This window comes from Hyla sarda, chromosome 4, assembly GCF_029499605.1.
Source record: "Hyla sarda isolate aHylSar1 chromosome 4, aHylSar1.hap1, whole genome shotgun sequence".
Classification (NCBI taxonomy): Eukaryota; Metazoa; Chordata; class Amphibia; order Anura; family Hylidae; genus Hyla; species Hyla sarda.
Genome location: NC_079192.1, coordinates 370,569,139 through 370,587,912, shown reverse-complemented (window position 1 = coordinate 370,587,912; position 18,774 = coordinate 370,569,139). Strand labels below are relative to the sequence as shown.

Sequence of the window (18,774 nt, the reverse complement as noted above, 5' to 3'; positions counted from 1 at the left end):
TCGTGACGTCACAGCCCCGCCCCTCGTGATTTCATGACCCGCCCCCTTAATGCAAGTCTATGGGAGGGGGCGTGATGGCTGCCACGCCCCCTCCCATAGACTTTTATTGAGGGGCGGGCCGTTACGTCACGAGGGGGCGGAGCCGTGACGTAACGATGCTCCGGCCCCTGTATTGCCCGTCATTGCGAGTCTGCTCTGTGCAGTAATGATAGTGCGGTGCCGCAGCCGAGATCCCGGGGGTCCCCAGTAGCGGGACCCCGGCAATCTGACATCTTATCCCCTATCCTTTGGATAGGGGATAAGATGTCTAGGGGCGGAGTACCCCTTTAACTAAGCACGAATCTGCTTTTTGTATAATTGCTGAGGTGTTTTTGTATGTAAAAGATTGTTACTTACTTTGTACATGTCACTATCTTTATATATGATTTTAATAAGACTCTAGTAAAAGTTATATTTTATATTGTAATACCGACGCCTGATTGGTTGAGTTTGATTAGAGATAGATAGATATACACACAAATCCCTCTCCAGGGGAATCACTATCAGGCTCACCTAGCATGATCTTTTTCCGTCTTTTCCACCAAAATGATCTTCCATGGAGGTGATCTTTTCCTTGAAAAGGTGGACGGAAAGTCTGTCACACAAAATCTGGAGAGATTTCACTCTATTATATCATGTGTCACTTTGACACGGGCTGATGTTAGGGCTACACTTTGTGTACTCTAGCAGCAGACTCACTGAACAGACTGCCCTATGATCCTTTTAAGGTCCCCGAGGCTGACTTCAGAGCATTTCCACAGGTGTCTAGCCAGAGCGGAGAGTGTCTGTTATGTTGATATGGGCATGAACCATGGCAATCAAAAGGTTAAAGAGAAAAGATCAGAAGTTAATCGTACCCTGGCTGCTCAGGAGGCTAAGTACTAGGAGCTGTAAGTGACAGCGCCAGTTCTTAAAGGGGTACTCCGCTGCCCTGCTTCCGGAGCTCCGCTCCCCAGCGTCCGGAAGTTTATTGTTCCAAACGCTGTGTGCGGGCTTCCGCGTTCAGGGCCACCCGTCGTGATGTCCCGCCCGCCCCGTCATGACGTCACCCCCCCGCCCCCTCAACGAAAGTTACCCCCTCAACACAGAAGCCCGCACACAGCATTTGGAACAATAAACTTCCGGACGCTGGGGAGTGGAGCTCCGGAAGCAGGGCAGCGGAGTACCCCTTTAAGAAGAGTGGTAAGCACCCTGCAAACCTCCTTCAACTGCAGCAACACCAAAAGAAGTTGTTGTTGACTGCACCACCTGCTGTTAAAATATTGTGGTCAGCTGTTAGGGGGTTAATATGTTTTTGACCCGTTGGTGGTTGCTTAGTATATCCAAGTTCAAATTCTCAGTCAAAAGGTTGGGCCCCTGGAACCTCACCTAATAGCCAGAGCTAACCTTATTTACAGAATGTCTTTTGGGGAGATTTCCGCTGCACAGGTTTTGGTAAAAGTGTACCAGTTGCCCATAGCAACCAGATTGCTTCTTTTATTTTTCAGAGGCCTTTCTAAAAATGAAAGCAGCAATCTGATTGGTTGCTATGGGCAATTACTCCCCTTTTCCTCTGAACAGGTTTTGATAAATCTCCCCATCTAACTTTGAAGACCCCAGCACCACTATGCATATTGCCGATTTGATGGCAGGCTGTAGTGCGTCATTCTTCATTAACCCTGGAGGTGGCACTGCAGGGGAATTAAGGGGGTACTCCGGGCCTAAGACATCGTCCGTCCCATAGTGTTCCATTGCGGAAGCAGGGTGTTAAGTCACACGGGGGCGGAGTCGTGGCGTCACGATACTCCAGCCCCATAGTCGTGACCCGGCTGAGGTGGGTGTTGCTTGCGAGATAGCGGGGGTCCCCAGCAGCAGGACCCCCCCCCCGCTATCAGACATCTTATCCCCTATCCTTTGGATAGGGGATATGTTGTCTTAGGGCCAAAGTACCCCTTTAAACAAATGTTGCAGGGTCTCCTCAGAGCTGCTGATCACCTGGGATCAGATTATTGTAGGTCTTATGTAGATATATAACAGAGAGATCATCTAAAAAGACAAAGCCTGTAAGACTGACAATTTTGCATTATACATAGAGAATTTCTTGCACACTTACCCTCCCATCTCAGACTGGGGAGTAGTCTTTGTGATGACAATCGTTTTCCCCAACTTGGACTCCAGGTCGACCTTGTAGTCTCTGTGCCTGAGCAGCTCTCTTTTGACAGGGGGCTGTAGGGGTTTGCCTATAAACAAACACATATTTATGATGTTACTAACACGACGTTATAATTTAACATGGTAACACCACAAATCCAAGGAAGACTGAACACTCTGCCCTCACCCAGAAAACATGTAATTATTAAAGGGGTACTCCCCTGTGCTAGTTAATACCTCATTAGCATATCCCGAAAAAAGATTAAGGCCGAATGGCGTGGCGGATCCGGGGACGGTAAGGATGAAACTGATCAGCGTCCCCCACACTACCAGCCAGTACTGCTGGTTAGTGCGGGGGGAGAAAGCGGACAGTTTTCCTTTAATGCAACCAGGGAAACATTCAGCAGAGGACTATGCAGACGTCTCTGCAATTTGGGTTTGTATAAAAGCTGTTTTTTAGGGCCTGTGTTGCTGGAGTGGGGAGAGAAGGATGGGCCCCCACTCCATCTAGACAGTCCACGTTTTGAGCTGTCAGGTAATCTCTCCTCAGGTGTGCTGGCCTGATATAAGGCTGAGAATGCAGACATCTCTCCTCATCCTGGGAACAGGTTATCGGTATGGAGTCTGAGAGAGCACTTCAAGTGGTATGGACTTTGCTATTTTGTTTGGTGCCCGGTATTAGGCCGGCACTTGGTTAGTGAGGATTCCTGCTGTCTAGTTAGAGCCGGACAGGCTTAGGATTTTGTTTATTATATTTTATGTTCTGTACCTCAACCTGACAATAGAACTGGCTGACATCAGTTAAACTAATTCTCTGCTGTTTGGACTGCAATTACTACAGTGTGCCTGCTAAACTGTGCCTGCCCGTTACCTAATCCCTTACACTTTGGATAGGGGATAAGATGTCCAGGGGCAAAGTACCCCTTTAAACAACCATGTAATATACCGTATATACTAGAGTATAAGCCGAGTTTTTCAGTATGATTTTTCGTGCTGAAAACACCCCCGTCGGCAGCTTATACTAGAGTGAACTCTCCGCCCTCAGTGGTCTTCAACCTGCGGACCTCCAGATGTTTCAAAACTACAACTCCCAGCAAGCACGGAGAGCCATCTGTGCTGCAGGGACCGTCCGGTGGGGAGGGATAGTCGTTCCAGGCTGTCCATCTTCACCGGGGGGGGGGGGCCTCTTCTCCGCGCTTCAGGCCCGGCCCCAGAATAGTGAAGTTTCCTTGACGATGCACAGGGACATTAATGCGCAATGTCCCTGTGCGTTCTCGTCAAGAGAACGTCACTATTCTGGGCCTGAAGCGTGGAGAAGAGGCCCCCCCCCGGTGAAGATGGAAAGCCTGGAACGACAGGGGGTTGATGGCAGGCGGTGATGATGAAGGGGGGGTGTGGGATGATGTCAGGCGGTGATGATGAAGGGGGGGGGGGGGGATGATGACAGGGTAATGATGAAGGGGGGGGGATGATGACAGGGTAATGATGAAAGGGGGGGGATGATGACAGGGTAATGATGAAAGGGGGGGGGGATGATGACAGGGTAATGATGAAAGGGGGGGGGGATGATGACAGGGTAATGATGAAAGGGGGGGGGGATGATGACAGGGTAATGATGAAAGGGGGGGGGGATGATGACAGGGTAATGATGAAAGGGGGGGGGGGATGATGACAGTGTAATGATGAAAGGGGGGGGGGGGGATGATGACAGTGTAATGATGAAAGGGGGGGGGATGATGACAGGGTAATGATGAAAGGGGGGGGGGATGATGACAGGGTAATGATGAAAGGGGGGGGGGGGGATGATGACAGGGTAATGATGAAAGGGGGGGGGGATGATGACAGGGTAATGATGAAAGGGGGGGGGATGATGACAGGGTAATGATGAAAGTGGGGGGGATGATGACAGGGTAATGATGAAAGGGGGGGGGATGATGACAGGGTAATGATGAAAGGGGGGGGATGATGAAAGGGGGGGATGATGACAGGGTAATGATGAAAGGGGGGGGGATGATGACAGGGTAATGATGAAAGGGGGGGGATGATGACAGGGTAATGATGAAAGGGGGGGGGGGGATGATGACAGGGTAATGATGTATTTTCCACCCTAGGCTTATAGTAGAGTCAATAACTTCTCCTGGGTTTTTGGGGTGAAATTAGGGGCCTTCGCTTATATTCAGGTCTGCTTATACTCGAGTATATACGGTACATTAATGCTGACAATATCCTATAAGCTGGTAAGACGCTCATATATTCAATCCATGAAACACCTAGTAATGCAGAGAAATAAGACAATCCTCAAAGAAATGTTAAACTTCTTCCTAAAGTCATCTGTAAGAAAATTTGTAAAATTACTCTGCAGCCTTCCAGTATTATTAGCTACTAAATGCCCTGAAGGCCTGTTGTGTAGTCTTTTCAGTCAAACAAGGTGCTCTCTGCCCTCACCTGTATCAATAACTGTCCAGAGAAGGAGTGGTTTGCTATGGGGTTTTGCTGTGGACAGTTCCTGACACAGACAGTGGTGGCAGCAGAGAGCACATTGTCTTACTCTAAAGCTTACACGACTTACTGCAGGGCTCATAGAAGCTGATAAGTACTGTAGCCTTAAAGGGGCACTCCGCCCCTAGACATCTTATCCCCCATCCTAAGGATAAGGGATAAGATGTCTGATCGCTGGGGTCCGGCTGCTAGGACCCCCTGCGATCTCCCGGCTTGCACCACTGCATCCAGACACTTATCCTCTATCCTATGTCTTTCACTGTATAACTCCTTTAAAGTTGGGTTCACATACAGTATTATGGTAAGTATTTAAACCAAATTCAGGAGTGGAACCAATACAGAGAAAAACATAACAGAATGGAATAATTTGCACCTTTTTCTGTGTTTTAGACTGACTTCTGGTTTTGCCTAAAAATACTTAAAGGGGTACCCTGCCCCTAGACATCTTATCCCCTATCCAAAGGATAGGAGATAAGATGTCTGACAGCTGGGACCCCCACAATCTGGGTGCCGATGTCGTGATGTCACAGCCACGCCCCCTTGTGCCATCATACCACGCCCCCTCATTGCAAGTATATGGGAGGGGACATGGCGGCCGCCACGCCCCCTCCCATAGACTTACATTGAGGGGTCGTGGTGTGATGTTACGACCCCCGCTGCCCGCTCCAAGTCTTCAGAACAAAATGTTCTGAATGCTGGGCCAGCAGAGTACCCCTTTAACAAAATACTGTGTGTGAACACAGCATAAAAAGTAGATTTTTTTTTATGCTTACCGTAAAATCTCTCTGAGGATCCATTGGGGGGGGGGGGGGGACACACAGAGACCGTGGGTATATGCTGCTGCCACTAAGAGGCTGACACTAGGCAACAAAAGTAAGTCGGATATACCCCGTCTACAGACTCTGAGCTAATCAATTTAGTCCCAAAGCAGGAGAGAACAGACAGGGAAAGAAAACCAGCAACTGTCCGAAGGAATCACAGACAAAAATAAATAAATAAAAACCTGGAACTAACCCCCGGACAGACAACTGAACCAAAGACACCAGAAAAAAAATGGGTGGGTGCCGTGTCCCCCAGTGGATCCTCCGAGAAAGATTTTACAGTAAGCATAAAAAAAAATTAAAAAAAAAAAATTAAAAAAAAAAAATCTACTTTTCTCGCTCAGTACCATTGAGGGACAAAGACCATGGGACGTACCAAAGCAGTCCCCGGGGTGGGAAAGAAACCGAGCAACTCAGGAGGAAGGCTGGGCCGCCTGCAACACTTGCGACCCAAGCAAAAGTGTGCACCTGATAAAAGTTTGTAAAAAGTGTGCAAGGATAAGGTGGCCGCCTTCCTATTGCGAAGAGCCCAGGAGACCCCGACGGATCGAGTGGAATGAGCTGACACCCAGAAAGGCGGAGTCTTTCCTTTGCAGCAGTAGGCTTCAGAGATGGCAGAACGGATCCACCGGGAAACGGTCACCATAGAAGCAGGAAGTCCCTTACGACGACCCTTCAGAAGCACAAATAAAGAGTCACACTGACTAAAGGTAGGTCTGAACAGCCCGAACTGAAGTAAACGCTCCCTGTGATTGGAAGGAGCAGGGTAGAAGGACTGAAGGACAATATCCTCATTTAGGTGAAAAAAGGAGACCACCTTAGGCAAAAAGGTGGGGATTGGTCGGAAAACGACTTTGTCCTGGTGCAGGACCAAATAGGGGCAGGAGAGAGCCGCTAGCTCCGAAACCCTCCGGATGGAAGTGACCACAATGAGAAAGGCCACCTTCTAGGACGCGAATAGGAAAGTCCTGGAGAGGTTCAAAAGGGATCACCTTGTAAGGCACTGAGCACCAGATTCAGATCCCACGGGGGAGTAGGGGGATCTGTACAGTGGAGCCGCATGAGCTACGCCTTGCAGAAAAGTGTGGATGTGAGGATCGGACGCCAGGGAATGCTGAAAGAGAATGGAGAGAGCAGACACCTGACCCTTAAGGGAACTGAGAGCTAAGCATTGCTCCAGTCCAGATTGTAAAAAAGGAAAGAAGGCCTGGGAAGAAGACAACTGGAGAGAATGATTGAGATTAACACCAGCGAAAGTAAGACCACCAAGTATGGTGATAAATCTTTGCAGAGGAGGGATTACGAGCCCTGATCATTGTGCGGATCACTTGGGGAGAGAACCCTCTGGCCCTCAGAACCGCGGTTTCAACCGCCACACCATCAAATGCAGCAACAGTAAATAAAGGGAAAGCGGAGACTTGTCCCACCGGGACAGAATGGCCAGCTGAAAAGGGTGATAATGAAAATGGGCGAAGGGGACGGCTTCCATGGTTGCCACCATCCGACCCAGGACTTCCATGCAGAATCACATAGAAACTGGAACAGGACGACTGAGAAGGCGAACACCTGCTGATAGAGAGCGGCGCTTGTCCGGCAAAAGCCGGGACCAGGCGGCCGCCGTGTCAAACTGGAGTCCCAAAAAGATCAGAGACTGGGTGGGAGTCTGGTTTGACTTTCCCTGGTTGATTACCCAGCCGAAACAAGAAATGGCCTGAAGAGTGAGGAGGAGACTCTCCTGATTCAGGACCCTGGTTGGAGCCTTGATCAGGAGGTCATCCAGGTAAGGGATCACGAACACACCCCGGGCTCGAAGGATGGCAATAACCACCGCCAGGACCTTGGAGAAGACCCTTGGGGCCGTGGTTAGGGCAAAGGGAAGGGTCACAAACTGAAAATGGCTCTCCGGAACGGTGAAGCGGAGATAACACTGATGAGCCGGAAAAATCTGGATGTGAAGATATGCGTCCCGGATATCCACCGATGAAAGAAATGCTCCTTGATGCATGGAAGCCACCACAGAACGAAGCGACTCCATACAGAAATGATGCAAGAGCAGGTGACGGTTGAGGAGCTTCAACTCCAGGATAGGGCAGACGGAGCCCCCTTTATTGGGGACGACAAAAATATTTGAGTAGAAGCCTGGGAGGAACTGGGACGATCACTCCCTGAGCGAGAAGGGTCTGAAGTGCGACCCGAAAATCCGCTGCCAGGAAAGGAGAACAAAGAGGTTGAGAACAAAAAAAAAAAAAAAAACGGTCACTTGGAAAGGAAGCCAACTCGATCCGATAGCCGTCGGAAACTACATCTCGGACCCAAGAGTCCTGCACCTGAGCCAGCCAAACGTCCCAGAACAGGGAAAAAAAAAATTCTCGGGTGTGGGCGTCCCTTCAGGCGGAGGGAGGTTTACAGGTGCCCGACTTGGCTGCAAAGAAGCCAGAACAGTTATCCGACTTCCAAGAAAGGCGTGCCTTGAATGAAGAGACCTTCAAATTCATTACCGCACTGTAGCAGATGCCGTGATCTGTATTGATCACGGCATCTGAGGGGTTAATGGCGGACATCCGCGTGATCGTGGATATCAGCCATTACGGGCGGGTCCCCGGCTGCTGCTAGCAGCCAGAACCTGCTGTGTATGACACGAGCACAGTTCCGATGCTCAAGGTCACACAGGACGTAAATGTACGTCCTGGTGCGCAAAGTACCGCCAAACCAGGACGTACATTTACGTTCGTGGTCATTAACGGGTTAAAGGAGGCCACATCAGCCAATGGGAGAGGAAGGCGTTACATATTACCAGATTATAGAAAGGCAAATGGACATGCAGAGGCCCTACCATCACCCTCCTTAAAGTGTCTTGGAGAAAAAGAACATACCTACCTAAGTCTTCAGCCAGCCATTAAACACCTGAATCATGCCGGGGGGTTGACAGTGCATAACTTGATGCCTGTGCCCCTTCATCGCATATGGGGGAACAGTGAGCACTATGCTTCTGGACCCCTCCCCCCTAAAGACAGGAAATAAAAAGGAGAAAAAAACCTTTAAAAATTTTTTTTAAAAAATAACTCCCTGATCTAAAAAAATTAAAAAGTAAAAACACCAGGTCTGGAGAACGGAGACACGGACACTAAGCTAAAACTGATCAGCTCCGAGTCTGTAGGTGGGGTATATCCTGCCAGGAGGGGCCGACTTTTTGTTGTCTAGTGTCATCAGCATATACCCACAGTCTCTATGCCCCCCCAAAGGAGCTGACCGAAAAAGGGCACATTCTGATCAAAACATCATTTTGTATCACAAGAATAAAGCTGAATTGTATTTGAAAACAACTTGTCAGAAGATATCATCTGGGTAGGCCTGTGCACTGTGACCCCCACAGATCACATAGGGAGACGTGCCCCTCACAGAAACCTCAATCCAATAACGACCCGTTATCAGTAGGGAATATAGTCAAACACAGGTAAACAAAGCATACTGATCACACATATGCAAGTAGTACAAACCATCTTTCTTCTCTCTCTCTTCCGTGATTCGTCTCTGCGCAAGTTTCTCATATTCATCTTTATCCCACTTTCGGCGGAAATCTATGTTCTTTGACTGAAAAGCAGAAGAGATACATTTAGAAGATCTACATAAAAATTTTCATGCAAATACCACAATGGTCCAGATTTATCAAACTGTGTGAGAGAAAAAGTGAAGTGATTTTCCCACAGCAACCAATCACAGCTCAGCTAACGAGCTGTGGTAAAGTGAAAGCTGAGCTGTGATTGGTTGCTCTGGGAAAATCACTTCACTTTTTCTCTCACACAGTTTGATAAATCTGGGCCAGTGAGATTTAGTGGGAGTTTGGCCCAATGAAATAAAAACTTTCATAGAACATATCAAACTAATGTGCCTTTAAGAACTTTATTATTCTGGCTTTTCCCATCGCCTCTGCGGTGATGACGCAGCCTCTGTGTGCTGCTTTATTCCAGCGGCATACTGACCTGATCACCGCAGGACATGCACCACCACAAGTTTTCATGTCCCTGGCAGTAACTTGGATCAGCACCACCCCAGCCTGGTACTGTACTATAAGTAATGGAGTGGCATCATGCTGTGAAATCTGGGTCACAGAACAGGCAAACTCCACAAACTTCCTTGATCAAGTGTCAATGTGGATAGACCAGGGGAGGAGGGTTGTCTACTGACGAGTGCCCTTGCTTGTGAACACTGCAGTGGTGCTCAGGCCCATACATCCCCCACCACTTGTCTCACAATGAACATTGTATGGGATCGCTATACTTTGCACAGGAGAAGTGACATCGTAGCAGTGAAGACGCACCTCCCAAGCTGTCCTCACAAGTCTACTATTCTGACATGTCTTATACTTTAGTTACATCCAGAGCTGCAGTCACCATTTTGCTGTTACATCCTGTCTCATATTCCAGTTCCTTCCAAAGCTGCTCCCACAGTCCTAGCTCTACATCATGTCTTCTACTCCAGTCACATCCAGGGGGCAGGGCATACCGCAGATTCTTAGAAAAATCTATCAAAATGTTCCTGTAGTATCAGGACTTGGACAAAAGTGTGTGCTTTTTTTTTTAACCCTAGTTTTCTGGCGTCAAGCATTGACAAATTCCCCTCCCCACATATGAGAGTAGGAGGCAGAGAATAAGCCCATCATAGTCTACATCAGTGGTGTCTACAAACTGTGGACATCCAGATGATGCAAAACTGCAACTCCTACTGTCCGGGCATGCTGGGAGTTACAGTTTTGCAACAGCTGGAAGTCCACAGATTAGAGACCACTGGTCTGTGTGATCCTTTAATAGGACTGTGTGTATGAGCCCATGTACTGAGGAGAGGGGAGAAGGTCACTCGTCAGAGACCCTACACTTAAATTAGCCGGAGTGTACCATGGGAGCGGGTCGTTTTATATCATTTCAGAGGCGTTGGGGATGTTGGACAGCTTCAAAACACTGCATTGATATATATTCGGAAGGTAGACATAGATAGATTGTTATCAACATCTCCCCTGTCGCACATTCACCCTTTAGCTAGGAGCCCAGCATTCACTTGTAAACACCGATTGTTTGCTGGATGAGGTACCATGGTAGATATGTCGCTTATTTAACCCTGAACGAGACACACAACCTGATATTTAATCCCACCTTATGGGCGACGTTCAAATGCTAGTCACTACTTGGTAGTTTTATTTTTCCTTTGTGTTTGATGTTTGTGTTCCAGTACATGGCATGCGAACCTGTGATGGTCTGCAATGTGAACATTTTGTACACCGCCTCATTTGAGGCTTATGTATCTAACTGTCTATACTGTACTGTTAATTGAAAAATTTTCATAAAAAGTATTTAAAAAAAATATAAATTAGCCGGAGTGCATTGGGGGGGACACAGGCCATGTGAGAAATGCAATGGCACAGCAGGGGATCAAAGGGGCGAAGGGGGACAGTGGTAAAAGGGGGAATGAAATGGCACAAGGGATAATGAAAGGGGGGGAAGAAATGGCACAGGGGAGGATCAATGAGGCAAAAGGGGTGGTCGACAGGGGGGGACGAAGGCAGGGGGCTGTAATGGCATAGGGGGTGATGAAGGGAGGAATAAAATGGCACAGGGGGGGGGGGAATGAAGTGGCCCAAGAGAGGGGATCAAAGGGGGGAATGAAGTGGCACAGGGGTTAGTGAAGGGGGGGAGGGGATAAAATGGCACAGGGGTTGATGAAGGGAGGAATAAAATGGCACAAAGGGGATCAAATAACATGGGGGGGAATAAAATGGCACAGGGGTTGGTGAAGGGGTGGAATAAAATGGCACAGGGGTTGGTGAAGGGGTGGAATAAAATGGCACAGGGGGGGTGATGAAGGAGGGGACAATATGGCACAGGGGGGTGGATGAAGGAGGGGACAATATGGCACAGGGGAGGGGTGATGAAGCGGGGGGACGAAACGGCACAGGGGGGGGTGATGAAGCGGGGGGGACGAAACGGCACAGGGGGGGGTGATGAAGCGGGGGGACGAAACGGCACAGGGGGGGGGTGATGAAGCGGGGGGACGAAACGGCACAGGGGGGGGGTGATGAAGCGGGGGGACGAAACGGCACAGGGGTTGATGAAGCGGGGGGACGAAACGGCACAGGGGTTGATGAAGCGGGGGGACGAAACGGCACAGGGGTTGATGAAGCGGGGGGACGAAACGGCACAGGGGTTGATGAAGCGGGGGGACGAAACGGCACAGGGGTTGATGAAGCGGGGGGACGAAACGGCACAGGGGTTGATGAAGCGGGGGGACGAAACGGCACAGGGGTTGATGAAGCGGGGGGACGAAACGGCACAGGGGTTGATGAAGCGGGGGGACGAAACGGCACAGGGGTTGATGAAGCGGGGGGACGAAACGGCACAGGGGTTGATGAAGCGGGGGGACGAAACGGCACAGGGGTTGATGAAGCGGGGGACGAAACGGCACAGGGGTTGATGAAGCGGGGGGACGAAACGGCACAGGGGTTGATGAAGCGGGGGGATGAAACGGCACAGGGGTTGATGAAGCGGGGATGAAACAGCACAGGGGTTGATTAAGCAGGGGGATGAAATGGCACAGGGGTTGATGAAGCAGGGGATGAAATGGCACAGGGGTTGATGAAGCAGGGGGACGAAATGGCACAGGGGTTGATTAAGCAGGGGGACGAAATGGCACAGGGGTTGATGAAGCGGGGGACGAAATGGCACAGGGGTTGATGAAGCGGGGGACGAAATGGCACAGGGGTTGATGAAGCGGGGGACGAAATGGCACAGGGGTTGATGAAGCGGGGGACGAAATGGCACAGGGGTTGATGAAGCGGGGGGATGAAATGGCACAGGGGTTGATGAAGCGGGGGAATGAAATGGCACAGGGGTTGATGAAGCGGGGGAATGAAATGGCACAGGGGTTGATGAAGCGGGGGGATGAAATGGCACAGGGGTTGATGAAGCGGGGGGATGAAATGGCACAGGGGTTGATGAAGCGGGGGGATGAAATGGCACAGGGGTTGATGAAGCGGGGGGATGAAATGGCACAGGGGTTGATGAAGCGGGGGGATGAAACGGCACAGGGGTTGATGAAGCGGGGGGATGAAACGGCACAGGGGTTGATGAAGCGGGGGGATGAAACGGCACAGGGGTTGATGAAGCGGGGGGATGAAACGGCACAGGGGTTGATGAAGCGGGGGATGAATTGGCACAGGCGTTGATGAAGCGGGGGATGAATTGGCACAGGCGTTGATGAAGCGGGGGGATGAATTGGCACAGGCGTTGATGAAGCGGGGGGATGAATTGGCACAGGCGTTGATGAAGCGGGGGGATGAATTGGCACAGGCGTTGATGAAGCGGGGGGATGAATTGGCACAGGGGTTGATGAAGCGGGGGATGAATTGGCACAGGGGTTGATGAGGCAGGGGATGAATTGGCACAGGGGTTGATGAGGCAGGGGATGAATTGGCACAGGCGTTGATGAAGCGGGGGGATGAATTGGCACAGGCGTTGATGAAGCGGGGGGATGAATTGGCACAGGCGTTGATGAAGCGGGGGGATGAATTGGCACAGGCGTTGATGAAGCGGGGGGATGAATTGGCACAGGGGTTGATGAAGCGGGGGATGAATTGGCACAGGGGTTGATGAAGCGGGGGATGAATTGGCACAGAGGTTGATGAAGCGGGGGATGAATTGGCACAGGGGTTGATGAAGCGGGGGATGAATTGGCACAGGGGTTGATGAGGCAGGGGATGAAACGGCACAGGGGAAAGAAGCCATATTTCTAATGCTGATACTGATATCACTTTATGCATTGTAGGACACGCAATGCCATTGGTGGTATGGTAAGAAGTGTCCCATTAAACGATGAACTTCTAAAAAGGTGTCCCCCACATATAGCTCTGTTATAGGGTGTAATGTAACTGCCATATTGTGCCAGGATCACACACTGACCAGCCACCTATTCTTCACAGATAAAATAGTGGGATGAGGCTGTTGTCTATGGATATCTTTACGACAGTTCACTGCTTTATGACCAGCTCATCCCAACACAAGCAGCAGACTATTCCACGACTTGTACTCCCAGCAGTGCAGCTGGATGGAGCAGGAAGTCAACAATGAGGTAGAAAGCAGATGATCGTTCACACTAAAACATTTAGATAACAAAGGAACCGGCACCAAGGAAGACCCGAGCCACAGCCGCGGCTCCGAGATCACTCACCCCACTTCCTGACGCCATCTTGCACCCTAAAGCCGACTGTCGCGCTAAATGACGTCATGCGGGCCGATAGCTCCTGTAGTCACCATGACCACGGCTTTAGCCCCGCCCACTACTGCCAGCGATTGGTCGTGGCGGGATATCAGGGAGGAGGAGCCTATACACCTGAACTGTACTTCTTATACAGTATCATACACGTGACTAATATGTTACGATATCGGGTATAATGAAATTCTATAAACGAAAAACAGGGGAGGCATTTCTGGTTGAGACACCAGGCGCCATATTTAATGTGGGCAAATGATTATTTAAAAATTTGTATACAAGGTCGTTTCTGAAATTAAAGGATAATATATGACTGCACTGCCAGTTTATTGTATACTCGCAATGCCGTACTTTAAATATTATGTCACAAGTCTAAGTCTACAATAGCGTATAAGCGCCCGTGACGTCACGCACCATAGAGTTCAGCGAGAGGCTGGACAAGTGTTTCTTACTTCTGGAGGTGGCGGGATCACGTGGGCTGTGTACTGGAGGATCAGAGAGGAGCGGAGGACCAGTGCTAGTCAATAGGCATGAATGAATACAAGGTCAGCTGGTGCACAGTATTCTGGGAAGTCACAGGTTACACACCCTGCATGAATGTTATATATTTATTTTACCTGTATCTATGTCCCTCATTATACAATACAGTGCGGAGCGCAGAAAACCGGTGTATTTTCTATTTCATACTGCTGTTTGTAATTCTAGATCAGTGTTTCCCAACCAGGGTGCCTCCAGCTGTTGCAAAACTACAACTCCCAGCATGCCCAGACAGCCTTTCAACCAGGGTGCCTCCAGCTGTTGCAAAACTACAACTCCCAGCATGCCCGGACAGCCTTTCAACCAGGGTGCCTGCAGCTATTGCAAAACTACAACTCCCAGCATGCCCGGACAGCCTTTGGCTGTCCGGGCATGCTGGGAGTTGTAGTTTTGCAACAGCTGGAGGCACCCTGGTTGGGAAGCACCATTCTAGATGTTCACAGTGTGTGAGAGGTATCAGGTAATACATGTGCCGGGATCACTCAAAGTACAGTATAAGGTTGTGTTCACACTAGAGATGAGCGAATATACAGTAAATTCGATTCGTCACGAACTTCTCGGCTCAGCAGTTGGTCTTTTCCTGCATAAATTAGTTCAGCTTTCAGGTGCTCCGGTGGGCTGGAAAAGGTGGATACAGTCCTAGGAAAGAGTCTCCTAGGACTGTGTCCACCTTTTCCAGCCCACAGGAGCACCTGAAAGCTGAACTAATTTATGCAGGATTAGGGTATGTTCCCACACGGCGTATTTTGCTGCGTATTTTCCTACCCATTGACTTCAACAGAGAAAATAAAATACGCAGCAGCAAATACGCCGTGTGGGAATGTACCCTAAGTCATCAACTGCTGAGCCGAGAAGTTCGTGACGAATCGAATTTTCTGTAAATTCGCTCATCTCTAGTTCACACTTTTAGGATGTGATGACATCACTGGTATGTTTCAGGGAATTTTTATAGATCCGGGCAGTTCTACATTGCGCACATTCACTTCTTTATGTTTTTGTCACTGAGTCGAGGTTTTGTGTTCTTTATCCATCACAAGGATTGGTCAGGGTGCAGTAGCCCTGTTGGGTGTCCCTCCTGCCAGGGAGGTGTGTATGGCCATGTAGTTCCCCTCACACCTTGGCATGCTCTGGGCATCCTTGCTGGCTCCTTGGTGACAACTTGGTTTTTGCCCAGTTATTCCCCTTTCAGTCTCTGAGTAGCTTCGGTGAAGGGGGACATTGTACCGGGAATCTTGCAGGGGCCTTTTGGCCCGGAGGTTAAGGGTTTGGTTTATTGGGGGCCTCTCTCCTTTCGGAGAAGGGCTTGCGATGGACCGCATCCTTGTGCATGGTTTTTTGTGTGAACACTTGCACTTGGGTAACTTTTTGGGCTCTTAAAGAAAAAAAAAAAAAAAAAAAAAAAGTGCATGTTTTTCTGAGAAATGTAGTCGGACAAACAGTTATTGCTGGGCGGTATACTGGTTCATACCAAATACTGAAATTTTTGTCCAGCACAATATGAATTTTTCCCATATGTAATACCGGTTGGGCACCTCCCCCTCTGGAATGAATGAATTATCAACCTGGCGCTGCGCTGTCCCCATCGGGGAACTAATCACATGTCACCCGCAAGCGCTGCACTCCTTGCCATCCTGTTTGTTGGGGGCCGCCGGCGCTGGAACTCTGTACTGTATACTGTATCCCTATGCCCGGGCTGCAAAAAGATAAACAAAATAAACTTTAACTCGCTTTCCCCCGTTGGAGAGTAGTCAGCCTATCACCTGCCGCAGCGATGTTCCACCTCAGCCGGTGATAGGCTGAGCGCACTGTCATATAAGAAGCCGGCTTCTTACATGACAGTGCGCTCAACCTACCACCGGCCGAGGCGGAACATCGCTTCGGCAGGTGATAGGCTGACGGCTCACCGACGTTCCCGTCCCCAGAAAGCAGGTGAGGCCGTTACCGGACAAACGGGAGGGGAGTTAAAGTTTATTTTGTTTATCTTTTGCAGCCCGGGCATAGGGATACAGCGTACAGTACAGAGTTTCAGCGCCGGCAGCCCCCAACAAACAGGAGGACGAGAAGTGCAGCGCTTGCGGGTGACATGTGATTAGGACAGGGCAGCGCTGATAATTACCATGGAACTGCCATAAGTTACAAAAATACTGTGATACACATTTTTGGTCATACCGCCCAGCTCTACAAACAGTGTTCTTTTGCATGTGTGTATCACTTTTTTTTTATTTTATTTTTTTAATACATATATGTTAAACATATAGCTTTACGTTTGTACAGCTACCGTATATACTCGAGTATAAGCCGACCCGGATATAAGCCGAGGCCCCTAATTTCACCCCAAAAACCCAGGAAAATTTATTGACTCGACTATAAGCCTAGGGTGGGAAATACATCATCCCCCCATGTCATCATCCCCCCCCTGTCATCATCCAGACCCCCGTCATTAACACCCCCGTCATCATCCCCCCTTCATCATCATCGCCTGTCATCATCCCACACCCCCCCTTCATCATCACCACCTGTCATCACCCCCCCGTCATCATCCCACACACCCCTACATCATCACCGCCTGTTAATCCATTGATCTTCAACCTGCGGACCTCAGATGTTGCAAAACTACAACTCCCAGCATGTCCGGGCATGCTGAGAGTTGTAGTTTTGCAACATCTTGAGGTCCACAGGTTGAAGGCCACTGAGAAGGGATTGACAGGCAGAGAGTTCACTCGAGTATAAGCCGAGGGGGGTGTTATCAGCACGAAAAATCGTGCTGAAAAACTTGGCTTATACCCGAGTATATACGGTATATATTTTATTTTTATTTGTATAGTAAATAAAGTTGGTTTCCTTAGGCTAGAATCACACAGCTTTATGACTGCACACCCCCAGTTCTCAGGCATACGTTGGCATCCCATCATTGTAATGCTGCTCACTTCACAGGCTCATAGCTCACAATCGCAGCAGGTCTCAGGAGTGAGACCCGGTGCGATCAACAACTTTTGACATGTCTGATTGACATGCCAAAAGTTGTTTTTAATGGAGATTTCCAGTGCTGAAAAACGTATCTCCCTATGCTAAGGATAGGGGATAAGTTTCAGATCGCGGGGGGTCCGACCACTGGGGCCCCCGCGGGAAGGGGGCGTGTTGACCACCGCACGAAGCAGCGGCTAACACACCCCCCTCAATACAACTCTATGGCAGAGCCGGAGCGCTGCCTCCGGCAATATCCGGCACAGTCATAGCACTGTATTGAGGGGTCCATGTTGGCTGCCGCTTCGTGTGGTGGTCGACACCCGCTATCTGGCCAGCGAGCCGGGGCCCCTTACAGGAGTTTGTGGGGGGGGGGGCCCCAGCGGTCATACCCACTACGATCTGAAACTTATCCCCTATCCTTAGCATAGGGGATACGTTTTTCAGCACTGGACTACCCCTTTAATGACCGCAATGCTTTTAATGTTCATGCCTGGATACTGGGTACCTTTTTAGAGCATTACTGTCATTTGGAAAAACTTGTCACATGTTGTCCAGATATGTCAGAAGTTTAGATCACACCTAATCTCCGTACTAAGACCTACTGCGATCACTGCGATTGCAGCTGGATAAAGCGCATAGCAGCGCATGCCTCTCGCCGCTGTCACTCATGCCGGACTCGTTCACCATAGACTGTACTGCCACGCACTTCACTTGGCTGTAACTCACAATTATAGGAGGCCTCACGACGGAGAATCAGTACAATTTAAACATGAGTGTCCTGGACATGGCTGGACAATACCTCAAAAGTTTTTGTCGTAACATATATAATGCTTTGCTGTACATTTACAATATTGTGATGGGAATGAGCCCTTAGGGCGGATTTGTCATTCATATAATAAAAAAAAAAAAAAATGCCTTTTTGCTTTTTGTACATGACACAGCAAAATGGAAATGCCACAAATATATGAGCCCCAATGAATGGGCATTATACTTCTGTAAATCCTCCAACACATCCAGGGCACAAATCTGACTGGCAGCCTTGGATTTCTGCAGCAGAGCCTCTTGTAAGGGCATAAACATTTTCGCTTTCAGTATACAGGGGTGTGGAAATAAAAAAAGCAAAAAACTACTTGTCCAAGAGACTAAAATTGAACACAATCTACTTGTCCCTCATGAAAATCCACTTGTCCTGGTAGACAAAATAATTTTAATCAAAATAGTACATAAATTTGTGGTTTTTCTTTTTTTTCGCTATTCACCTTGTGGTCAAACTTACACATTATTTTAATACTTTAGGTCCACATATCGGGCTGTATAAGGGCTCAATTTTTGGGCCGTAATCTGCTGTATGTATCGGTACCATTTTGATATTGATCGGATTTTTGGGGGGATATGATGTTATAAATAAGAGATGAGCGAACTTACAGTAAATTCGATTTGTCACGAACTTCTCGGCTCGGCAGTTGATGACTTATTCTGCATAAATTAGTTCAGCTTTCAGGTGCTCCGGTGGGCTGGAAAAGAT

At 49.1% G+C, this 18,774-nt stretch overlaps 2 protein-coding genes across 2 annotated transcripts in view; one reads left to right on the top strand and one right to left on the bottom strand.

Annotated features, from left to right (window-relative positions):
* Positions 1-13,847, bottom strand: part of ZMAT2 (zinc finger matrin-type 2) — a 57,051-nt gene extending 43,204 nt beyond the window's left edge. The window contains exons 1-3 of the mRNA XM_056516739.1: positions 13,704-13,847; positions 8,987-9,080; positions 2,132-2,258 (exon numbers count right to left, since the gene is read on the bottom strand). Of these exons, the coding sequence (XP_056372714.1) occupies positions 2,132-2,258; positions 8,987-9,080; positions 13,704-13,721 (239 nt within the window). The 5' untranslated portion in view covers positions 13,722-13,847. The remainder of the gene's footprint in view (positions 1-2,131; positions 2,259-8,986; positions 9,081-13,703) is intronic.
* A 306-nt stretch (positions 13,848-14,153) lies between these two features.
* LOC130267272 (histidine--tRNA ligase, cytoplasmic-like) overlaps positions 14,154-18,774 on the top strand; it is a 93,793-nt gene continuing 89,172 nt past the window's right edge. The window contains exon 1 of the mRNA XM_056516738.1: positions 14,154-14,290. The gene's annotated coding sequence lies outside the window, so the exon portion shown is untranslated. The remainder of the gene's footprint in view (positions 14,291-18,774) is intronic.